The 11402-nt window shown below is 61.5% G+C and overlaps 1 protein-coding gene across 2 annotated transcripts; it reads left to right on the top strand.

Annotated features, from left to right (window-relative positions):
* The first annotated feature begins 1523 nt into the window (after positions 1-1523).
* Positions 1524-10437, top strand: Fads3 (fatty acid desaturase 3). Of its 2 annotated transcripts, XM_023563408.2 has the most exons (13): positions 1716-1849; positions 4206-4410; positions 7276-7386; positions 7509-7706; positions 8166-8267; positions 8336-8458; positions 8535-8595; positions 8817-8893; positions 9063-9160; positions 9268-9364; positions 9443-9522; positions 9606-9731; positions 10221-10437. In XM_023563408.2, the coding sequence occupies exons 1-13, from the start codon at positions 1842-1844 to the stop codon at positions 10270-10272; spliced, it is 1338 nt and encodes a 445-aa protein (XP_023419176.1). In that variant the 5' UTR covers positions 1716-1841; the 3' UTR covers positions 10273-10437. The 2 variants fall into 2 exon arrangements, with proteins under 2 accessions (XP_003465917.2, XP_023419176.1); XM_003465869.5 differs by lacking the exon at positions 4206-4410 and having other exon boundaries at positions 1524-1849.
* The last annotated feature ends 965 nt before the right edge of the window (positions 10438-11402 follow it).

Here is an 11402-nt window from a genome sequence, read left to right on the forward strand (position 1 = left end):
TGGGCTCAGGATTCTGTCCTTCCTAACTTGTCCCCGGGGCTGCTGGTGGGTTGTCCAGTATGGCCACTCACTGCTGACAACATGCCAACACCTCTCAGCCCCCAGGGCATCTGCAGGGACAGTGAAGCTCTGTGTCCCACAGGAGGAGAATGGTGGGGACAGGGCAGGGGCTCCCAGCCCTCAGTGCCCCCCATGCCCCACAGCTGGCCCCTGTCCCTTGTGCTTGACAGCTTGGTGATAACTCAGAATGTCAAGGGTGTCCTTCTGGAGCCTGGTCCCCCTGACACCTCCTGGGAACCATGGGGTGTCCAAGTCCTCAGCTGCCAACCCCTGAAGACCTAAGGCTCCCTGTGGCAGCTGCTGTGTGTGGGAAGCTGTGGGAGTGTCCCACTGCCATCATCCTCCTGGGCGTGGGAGAGGGTGGCCTGGTGCGGCCTTGGCCTCGGCTTATCTCCAGTGGAATCTGTCCAGGCCTCCGTCTGTGTGTCCAGGATTCATCAGCTGCCACTGAGATGTGTTGGGAAGACATTCCAGAAAATTCCAAACAGCAACAGGCATCTCCTCCTGCTTGGTACCGGCCTGGACTCAGGAGGATGTGGTGACCCGGGCTGCCTGGCTGCTGCCATCTGTGAGCCACCACACGAGCCTGCAGCTCCTGCCCGGCTCGTCCTCCCCCTGCTCCTCTGAGGCGTGGTCTGCCAGCCCCGCTGCATCCAGCCAAAACACATGAACTTCAGGGACACTACCCTCTGAGCTACTGCACAGCACCAGTGGCCTTAGCCTTTGGGTTACCTGTGGGAACACTCAGCAGATTCCACTCAGGCACCTTTACCACGGAGGGCTTGGTGTCCCCAGGCCTGGGTCAGCGGGTGGGTGACAGTGCTGTCCGGCATAGTACTACACCAAAACCAAGTGCTGGCAAAGAAGTACTGTGCTTGGGTGCTAGACACGCACCCTCAGGCCGCCTGCGGGGTTACTCAAATGACTGCCCCATACCGCCAGCCTGACCCTTGGTCCTCTGGGGCTGGACTCACGGGTGCTGAGGTGACCACACTGGCCAATCCACCCTGCCCTCGGTGCAGTGGAGCCCTAACTTGTAGAAGTGGTGTCCAGGGGGTCCAGGCAGTGGCTTCACACAGGCTTGCAAGAGAGGGGCCCTGAGGGCTCCCCAGACTCCGCCCTCTATCAAACAGAGCAGTTCTGCGCTCCTGGGCTCCAAGTACTCCCTACCCCTTCCCAAAGCCCCCCATCTCCATCCCCAGAGGACCGGGCCTTGGGGGCTACTGAGGGCCACACAGTCACCCCAGACGGTTTTGTGTCGTGTGTGTCCACCCCGCGCTCCCACCCCTCACCCCCAGGCACCCAGCAAGAAACCCGAGGCTCTGGCCTGCACCAGGGACCTCACCCGACCTGATTTGTGGCCCTGGGGGCGGCGCAGTGTTGTCGCCACCCCTCCCCTGCGGCCGCGAGCTGGGGGCTGGGGCTGGGGGCTGCGGGAGGGGCACGCAGCGGCCAATGGGGCGCGGCGGGCGCGGCAGAAGGCGGGAGCCGGCTGGGAGGCGCGTTCACGCGGGCAGCAGCTCAAGAGCACCGGCAGCCCCGGCGACCTGAGCGGGGACCTGGCTGCCTGGCTGGAGCCGAGCGCGCGGCCATGGGTGGCGTCGGGGGGCCCACCCGGGCCCGGGGGGCACTGCTGCCCACCTTCCGCTGGGAGCAGATCCGCGCGCACAGCCTGCCCGGCGACAAGTGGCTGGTCATCGAGCGCCGCGTCTACGACATCAGCCAGTGGGCAGAGCGGCACCCAGGCGGCAGCCGCCTCATCGGCCACCACGGGGCGGAGGATGCCACGGTGAGGACTCTGCACCCCGCCTGGGCGCTGGTGGTGGTGTGGGCGGGGTGAGCCCGGGGTCCCTGGCGCAGCCACACAGGGCAGGTGAGCTCTCTCCCCCTACAGCCTGGCCCCTGCCTGCATCCCGGGTCCCAACCAGGCAGGGCTACCGGGTTTGTTGGGGCCCAGGGCAGAAACGGATGGGCTGCTCAGCCTGAGGGACGCCGCACCCTCCAGCGGGGGCTGGGCAGCTAGGGATGTCTGTGACTCACCTCTGCTGCCCAAAGGCCTGTGCCAGTAGTGAGTGGGCCCTTGGAGGCACTGTCACCCAGGGGCAAGCTGGCCGGTAGAGGCGGGGGAGGGGGTCCAGTAGCTCTGGCAGACCTGGCGGGTGGGCCGGAGCCCAATCTGCAGCCCACAGGGGAGGAACGTGGCCCATCGGCCCAGCTGCCTACTGGACAGCAGGGGCAGGGCCCACGAAGCTCTGTTCCCAGGCATCCTGAGCTCCAGCCCTCTCGGGCTGGCTGCAGCTGGGCCTCCAGACCCGAAGTGGGCAGGACCTGCCCCGCCCCGAACAGACGGTTGCCCGCCTCACTCCCCTTGTCCAGCCGGAAGCCAGGACTGCAGCAACAGGGTCTTAAAACGAGGCGCCCCCTGGGTGCGGACAGCACTCACTCATGGTGTCCCCTGGTGGGCTGGGTTGGCGTGGGTGCAGGAAGGGCTGATGAATGGGTGTATGAGTCTTGGCTTCCTGTCCAGGCCCCAGCGTCCCCACCTCCCACAGTTGAGGCGCATGACCTCCCTGTGTCAGTCCTGGTCCTGCTGGTGAAAGCTGCTCCTTGGGATTGGGCCCCTGCTCTGACCTTGGAGACTCTGAGTGACCTTGACCCGGGCTGGGCAGGCCTGTGCGCCTCAGTTTCCTCATCTGTAAAGGGAGAGAGCAACGTTGCTGGCTCCCAGAGTGAGCCCAGTGCCCTGCAGACGTCTGCGGGGCGGCCCATCCATAGCAGGAGGGTTTGCTGTCCACTGGGCTATGGGAAGTCACCAGCCCTCGACTGAGGGCCTGGGTGGACCCAGGCTTTGCCCACTGAGGGCCACTGCCCACACTAGGGTCAGGCCAGCCCAGGGCAAGTCATGCTGCCTAGTCTCCATTGTGTGTCACAGTCCCCAAGTCCAGGCCACATAGCCACCCCCTCCTGGAAACTCCCAAGTCCCTGTGCCTCTCAGACATCTGGGGCCAAGGGGTGGGAGTTCCGGGGAGCTGGGCCAGGTTTGCCCGGGTCACCAGCGTGGCCATGGTGGGGTCAGGCTTCTAGGCTCCGAGCTGCACCAGGCTGTAAGATGAGACCTGATCATTGCTAGGGAGGGATGAAGGCACAGATAGTTGTAGGCAACGGGTCAGAGCAGACCGAGCGGGACCTGGCAGAGAGACTGGCCTAGCACTGGCCTGCCACACAGGCTGTGAGGTCCTCACGGGGTCACAGAGTGGGAGGGGAGGAGAAGGTCAGCCCAAGGGGACCCTGGGAATCCAGTGGGAAGGAGCTGTGGTCACCTTCTGGGACAGGGCGGGGAAATGTGGGGCGTGGCAGGGACAGCAGGGCGGAAAAGCGATGGAGCAGTGGGCAGAGCCGCAGTCGTTGGGCCTCACTTGCCTCCACCATACGTCCTTTGTGGCAGTGGATGCAACCTCTGTCAGCCTGGGGTGGTGCTGGCCAAACTCCTCACTCATCGCCCTTCCTCAAGGTCCCCTCCCCTGAATTACTCCTACTTTATAGATGAGGAAGCCGAGGCTGGAGGTGGCATGGCCTGAGCTAATGTCAGTCTGATGCCACACAGCTGCCTGACTCTGTTCCCTCTCCCTGCTTTGATGGACCCTGAAGTCCACAGCCAGCTGACCCCGAAAACCCTCTTCAGGAGAGCAACTGAGCCGTGTTGTCCAAAGACAAGAGCGCTGAGGGCAGAGCAGGGGACCCAGAGACCCCAGTGCAGCTTTGGGGACCCTGTGGAGAGGTCAGAGGTAGAGCAGCAGGGATCCCTGTGCAGCTGGCCACCAGCGTGGTAAGGGAGGCCAGGGTGCGAAGGATGCAGCCAGGAGGGGCTCCAGCCCCTACTTCCAGGCCTCGTTTTCCCCACTGGTGAACGACTCAGAATAATTTCCTCTAGGATCCCTGGCAGGGGTGGTACCAGCACCCAGGGGCCTAGTTACTATGAGCTGCAAAACTGTGTGCCAGGCCTGGTGTGCTGTGGTGCCTTCGGGAGGGAGCCATAAAAATCCAGACCCCGGAGCCCCACCTGAGCTGAGCTGGAGTTGGCGGGGTACGGTCCCCGCACCCACACCCATGGGCTTAGTTGGGGCTCTCATTCCCATCTCCCTCAGGCACTACCTGGGAAACCTTTCCAGCCAGGAGAGAGTGAGACTCTGGCCTGGCCACATGTCGGGCTGCAGAGCCCCCAGCAGCACCAGTGCAGCCTTGACTAGGGAGCATGTGGTGTCCCCACAGTCCTGGTTGCTGGTATCAGCATCAGACTCACCCCTGCCCCAGAGGACCCAGCTCAGGCACAGCACAGTGGCTCAGGCGAAGGTGGGTTCTGGCCCAGGGTCCCTCATGTGTCTGTTCCACATCCAATGGGTGGCTGTTCCTCTCTGAGTCTTCTCTCCTGACCCCTGGGTCCTCAAACGGATATGTCACCAGGTTGTAGACCCCACTGGCAGGGGTGCAGTGCCGGGCACTGGGCTCTGCACAGTTCTCTCCCCAGCTACTCTGTCCCAGAGTTGTTTGTGCCCAGGGTGACACAGGCTCAGCCTCCAGGGAGGAGAGCTTGGACACCGCCCAGCAGCCTGCAGGATAGACACTGCCCCACTCCACTCACACGAAGCCCTAGAGCCCTGGATTCTCGGGCATGGAGTGGGCTGTGGCAGCAGGGCAGCGGGGCCACAGGGTCAGGGATGAATGGGTGCTGTGTCTCCAGGGGAAAGGTCTGGGCAGAAGCATTGTCTGCACAAGGGCGGGACTGTTCTGAATGCCACTGACCGAATGCTTGAGACGGTTGATTGATACGTCTTTTCAAGATCAGGCCCAGCTGACTACTTTGGGAAGCGATAGACCAACTTCAGGCTGCACAGGGAGTGGGGGTGCTGCGCCCCAGGAGCCCCCAGCTCCCCTCTCTCAGCAAGCTCCCCAGAAGGTGGTATCTAGTGGCCCCACTTCTGTCCGGTGCATCTCCAGGGCCCTGCCTGTCAGGGAGCCGGAGAGCTTCAGTTCTGCTGACCTGGGTCAGGGAGAGAGGGCGCCATGCGAGGGGCCCCGAGGCCTGGCAGCTACCTGAGACTGTGCCACGTGTCCCAGTCAGTGTCCTGTCACTTCCTCACTCGCACCTTCCAGATGCTGTGTGTGGCCTGTGCACAACAGGGTCAGGCATCCAGTCAGCAGGTCTCCCTGCGCTGGGGCTGGCTGGCTTGTTAGTGGGGGAACCACAAGTGTCCTCATCCTCTGGCAGTCTCCCTAGAAGGCCCTGTGGCACCCATCCTAGGCCCTCAGGGATAGCATGACATAGGCCCTGGGCCCATGCAGGGAGCACCCAAAGCCAGCTGAAGAGCCACACGTAGGAATGGACCAAATAAGTGTTCGGCTGCCAGAAATGCCTCAGCTTCTAACAATGCACAATGGCTAAAGGCACACAACCGGAACCCAGAACCTCTGCTCGCTTCAGACAGAGGCAATCATCCCGTCCTTCCTGCCGCTCTCTGTGCAGCGCTGGAGTCTGTCTGTCTGTCTGTCTGTCTTTCTTTCTATCTTTCTTTCTTTCTTTCTTTCTTTCTTTCTTTCTTTCTTTCTGAGACAAGGTCTTCCTATGTAGTTCAGGCTGGCCTTCAACTCACTGTGTAGCCCAGGCTGGCCTCACACTCCAGCCGATCCTCCTGCCTCATCTCCTGAGCACTAGGATGACAGATGTGCACTGCTAAGCTTGGCCGTAGTCCTCTTTTGTGTCTGTAGTTTCATACTCTTGGCTGCCTGGATTTCCTGAATCAATGCGAAATGCTCCCTCCTTGTGGTCACTTTGACTTTGGGAAAGAGCCAGAAGTCATACAGTGCCAGGTCTGGTATGGGGGTCTGTGCCTGGATCCCCAATCTCCCAAATGAGTTCACGGTGAAGGCCCAAAGGAATGAGACAAGTGGTATGATTTTTAGGGCTCCAGGAGGACCAAAAATTCTCTGCAGAGTTCATACTCCTGATAGCTTAGACAGGTAATGTCTCTGGGTGGCCCATATTTATTCAAACAGGGAAGGGGTTGAGTGGAAAATGCAGGAAACCTGAGCAGGATCTTGGGAAGGGGTCAAGGACCCCTCCAAGCAACAGACAATGCTAATCAAGGAGAACTATTCTAGGAGAAAGTCTCTAGGTGACCTCAGCTGTGGCCTATCTTGCTCCCTGAGGTGTCTCCTCGTTCTCAGTTTAGCCTGAGCCACGCCACAACCCTGCACATGTATTCAGCTTCAACAGCTCCAACAGGCCAGGGACTCAGGCACACACGACGTAGAGTCACATTTATGAGCTGCCTTTCTGCTGGGTGCCACTCGGCGGCGGCAGTCACCACGCTTTGCACCATGCACATGTGAGGGTAGGAAAGAGGGCTCCAGAGCGGCTGCAGAAAGGGTGCTGTCCAAGTGGGTTCACAGCAGGCAGTCGAGGCAGTGCCTCTACCTGTGATAAACCCATTTGGATTAAATGTGCTCACAGTGCCTGACGGGGCCATGACTGTCTCCAAAAAATATGTGTTTTATGCTCCTTTTTTTTTTGAGACAGGGTCTTGCTAAGTTGCTCAGGCCCATCTCATGCCTGTCATCCTCCTGCCTCAGCCTCCCGAATGCTGGGATTATGGCTCTATGCCATCGCACCCAAATATCTGTTTGTATTCTTTTTAATTTTTAGTAGCACATGTGTGCTGTGCACAGATACCACAGTCATAGGGGTGCTTGGCTGCGTTACTTTGACTCCCCCTTCCATGCCCTGCCTTGCACAGCTCTGCTCTTGGGGGTCCCTGACAGGTCCCCAAGAGCTTGAATGGGGCCTTGGGAGCCGGTCCTGGGTGGGGCTCCAGGAAATGTTGGGGCAGCACCGAGTAAGCCCTGCGAAGGGATAGCCTTTTGGGGGTGTCTTCCTGGGATCCCAGATTTTATATGCTGGGCCCCGTCAGGAGCAGACCCGTGCTGGGAGAGATCCGGGTCTGGAGAGAGCTTGCTAGGGCTGGCCTCAGTCACACTCAGCTGGCCTGCTGCTGTCCAATGGGTGCCATGGCCCCCTTGTCTGCCTATCTGCCTACCTGTCTATCTGCCTATCTGTCTGTCTGCCTGTCTGTCTGTCTGCCTGCTGGCCTGCCTGCCTGCTTGTCTTTCTGTCTGTCTGCCTGCCTGTCTGTCTCCTGATCATTTGCTCCCATCCCCCAGGAAGCCTTCCACGCCTTCCACCAGGACCTCAGCTTCGTGCGCAAGTTCCTGCGGCCCCTGCTGATCGGGGAGCTGGCCCCGGAGGAGCCCGGCCAGGATGGGCCTCAGAATGTGAGGGGTGCTGGTGGCCCAGGACGGGGGACCTAGGGGCTGACCGCTGTGGGGGAGGTGGCCAAGGCCCTGGGAGACAGTGAGCAGCCCTGCAGACCCGATCACGGCCCCCTGCTACACAGGCCCAGCTTGTCGAGGACTTCCGAGCCCTACGCCAGACGGCCAAGGACATGAGGCTGTTCGAGGCTGACCCCGTCTTCTTCGCACTCATGCTGGGCCACATCCTGGCTATGGAGGTGCTGGCCTGGCTGCTCGTCTACCTGCTGGGCCCTGGCTGGGTGCCCAGCACCCTGGCTGCCCTCATCCTGGGGGTCTCCCAGGTACTCAGCACTGCCCTGGTGCTGGTGTGTTTGCTGAATGAGTTGGTGAGGTGCTAATGAGTGAAAGTGGCTGTGCTCTGCTGAGTGGGGAAGCTCACTGCCCTAACCCTGAGAACACCAGTGGGAGCAGGGATGGCAGGGATGGCCAGGGCTGGACAGGAAGTGCGGCAGCCGAAGGGGGCTCATCCTCCAGGATTCCTCCCACTGGGGCTGGGGGGCCCCTCGGAGCAGACCCCAGTGTCTTGCCCCCCGATCAGTTGAGAGAAGTAGACTAGTTCTGGATGGGGGACAGGAGTCTACCTGGAACCTGTCTCCGCTCTGCGTACCCGGAGAAGGAAGCAGGAGAGGGGGTGATGCCGAGCCCTGACATTCACAGGCCCCCTAAGTGGGGAAGGGGCAGCCGGAGCCTCTGAGGGGACACTGAGGTCCCCCCAGCCTGCCCATTCTCTGCCCCTGCAGGCCCAGAGCTGGTGTCTGCAGCACGACCTCGGCCATGCCTCTGTGTTCCCCACGTCACGCTGGAACCGGGTGGCCCAGCAGTTTGTCATGGGGCAGCTGAAGGTGAGGTGGGCGGCCACTGGGGTACGTGGGTGCTGCCCAGTCCCTCGCCCTGACTGCCGCCCCTACAGGGCTTCTCGGCCCGCTGGTGGAACTTCCGCCACTTCCAGCACCATGCCAAGCCCAACGTCTTCCACAAGGACCCGGATGTGACCCTGGCACCTGTCTTCCTGCTTGGGGAATCGTCCGTGGAGGTGGGTGGGGGCCTGTTCTGGAGCCTGCCCTTAAACCCAAGCCCAGCAGTACCCACAGCCCCACCTGTCTCCGCAGTACGGCAGGAAGAAGCGCAGATACCTGCCCTACCACCGCCAGCACCTCTACTTCTTCCTCAGTGAGTGCCCGGCTGGATCCTACCGCTCACAGGGTGCAGTAACCCTGGCCCCACAGCAAGCAGGGAGCCCTGGGCCCCTCTCATGGCAAGCGGGCCCTGAAGCACCACCTGCCCCCTGCCCCTTGACCTGCAGCAGAAGGGTCGGAGAGGTGCCTGGTGGGTGAGGGTCGCCCCCCTCTGGTCCCAACCAGCGCTCATGCTGTGCCCTCTGCACCCCACAGTTGGCCCCCCACTACTCACACTGGTGAACTTCGAGGTGGAGAACCTGGTGTACATGGTGCTGTGCCTGCAGTGGGCGGTGAGTGGCCACCGTGTCCATGTCCTGGCAGAGCTGCCCATACTCTTGTGGCACCATTGTCCCTGTGGTCGGCCCCAGGCTGTGATCGGGGACCTGTTCTCTCCAGGGAGGGTTGCACGGGGTCTAGCACCCTGACCCTGCTCAGTGCAACCTGCACCACTGTCCACAGGACTTGCTCTGGGCTGCCAGCTTCTATGCCCGCTTCCTCCTGGCCTATGTCCCCTTCTACGGTGTCCGAGGGGCACTGCTGCTCTATGTGGCTGTCAGGTAGGGACAGGATGGCTGCAAGGTGGGCGGCGCTGCCATCTAGGGGTGACTCCTGAGCCACTGGGGTGGGGAGCCAGGCGGGACGTGGGCGCCGTTGGCTTCCACAGGGTCCTGGAGAGCCACTGGTTCGTGTGGATCACGCAGATGAACCACATCCCCCGGGATGTTGGCCAGGAGAAGCACCGAGACTGGGTCAGCGCACAGGTGGGGGCTGGGCTGGGCCGGGTGGGCCCAGGTGGGGGCGATGTGGGGCAGCTCTCACCCACACCTGCACTCTGACAGCTGGCAGCCACCTGCAACGTGGAGCCATCGTCCTTCGTGGACTGGTTCAGCGGCCACCTCAACTTCCAGATTGAGCACCAGTGAGTGGGGCAGGTGGGTGGCAGAGGCCCTAGCAGCCCTGCCCAGTGACCGAAGCCCATGCAAGCCACCCTGTCCCCCGCAGCCTCTTCCCTACGATGCCCCGGCACAACTATCGCAGGGTGGCACCACTTGTGCGGGCGCTGTGTGCCCGGCATGGCCTGCTCTACGAGGTCAAGCCCTTCCTCACCGCCATGGTGGATATTGTCAGGTAAGGCTGAGCTGGGTCCCCAACTGGCACAGCAGAGTTTGGGACGCCCCACAGACCACTCAGTTTGGGAGCTACTGGGGAGACAGAGGCAACCCAGAGACCTGCAACTGACAGCAGACTCGGGACAGGCTTTGGCACAATAGCAACATGGCAAGCTCTGGGCAGGGGTGTGGGGCTGGGGCCAGCTGCATGTGGGAGAACACAATTGGACACACCAGTGCTTGCAGGACACTTACTTGGAAAACAGAGCCCAGGCTCCAAGGCCCTGCAGGTTGGGCACCCCTACACTGCCAGGAGCCTGACTGGCTGAGTGGGCAGGCTTGGGTCTCTGTGTTCTGTCTTTGGGCCTAGGAGGGAGGTGACATGGAGAGCTCGGTAAAAGGACAGGGCCTGGATTCGGCCCCACAGCCCAGCTGAGTCCCTGCCCACTCTGAGGCTGGGCACTCACCTGATCGACCTCACTGGAGCCCTGCCCCTGTCCCTCCCCAGGTCCCTGAAGAAGTCTGGTGACATCTGGCTAGACGCCTACCTCCACCAGTGAATCTGGAACATACCCGGCCCCCGTGACCAAAGCCGCACCCTGCTGGGTGCTGCTGCCCTCTCTCCCCAGGCATGTGGGGAGGTGTGGGGACCCTAGGGCAGCACGTTTTCCTACAGCAGAATTGGAGAGAACTGTTATTTTTCTATAAAAGCTGATTCAGACTTAGTGTGGTGCAGAGCAGTGTGTCTATGTGGATTTGGGGCTGGGATCTGCCCAGCTTTCGCAGGGTAGGCTTTGGAGACTAAAGGTGCAGGGGGTGGGGGGCAGAGGATCATGTGTGTCTAGAATGACTCCAGGAATAAGGCTGCCCACCAGCTATAGGATCTGCTTTGCCCTGGGTGTGCTCAGTCTCACTGGTTCTCTTCAGGAGTGGAAAGGGTACAGGGCTCAGTTATTCTTTCCAGGCCTCCGTGGCAGGGAGCTGGGAGATGCTGGGCTGCTCCCAAGGCCCTGACACAGGGCAGCCCCCGCAGCTCCGCCTGGGAACCTCATTCCCAGGCCCTTGGCACGTGATCTGGGCGTCCAGAGGGGAGCATGCTCTGGTTCTGAGCGGCAGGAGGGAGGGTGTAAGTGCCCACTGCAGCCCCAGGACCCCACCAGCCACCCTGGCCCACGCACACGGCTTTCACTCGCCTTCTGGGGCCCTTCTCGGGACCAGTTGGGCCTAGCCATGCAGGGGGCATGGGTGTGGAGTGCCAAGTTTGCCCTGACCAGGATTCAAGGATGTGTGACCAGGGCTCAGCCTCTCTGAGCCCAGTGCTTCCTCCTAGGTGACAGAATAAAAAGGGTCACATTTTGTGTACTCGGCCCCAGGCTCAGTTTACTCCTTGCCCTGTGACCCAAGTTTCATTTTGTTCCTGGGAACTGTGGAGCATTGGTCACCCTTGAAAGAAACTCCAGTCTGAGCACAGCACCCAAAGGCCTGGTCATCTCCGCCCATCACGCCCTGCCCGTTCCTGCCTGATGGTGGTCGGGTTGGCCAGGCAGTCATGGGAGACGCTGGCACTGGGACTCTTAGCCCACTGGCCACACCCAAAGGACCTCCAAAGCTGCAGTGCCACCTAGGCCAGCACCGTGTGGAGCTGCTGTGTGTGCTGCTGCCCTTGGTGGCCCAGGGCTATGCAGGACTG

The sequence above is a fragment of the Cavia porcellus genome, unplaced genomic scaffold, assembly GCF_034190915.1.
Source record: "Cavia porcellus strain 051 isolate PalLab524CR breed Dunkin Hartley unplaced genomic scaffold, mCavPor4.1 scaffold_17, whole genome shotgun sequence".
In the NCBI taxonomy this organism is placed as follows: domain Eukaryota; kingdom Metazoa; phylum Chordata; class Mammalia; order Rodentia; family Caviidae; genus Cavia; species Cavia porcellus.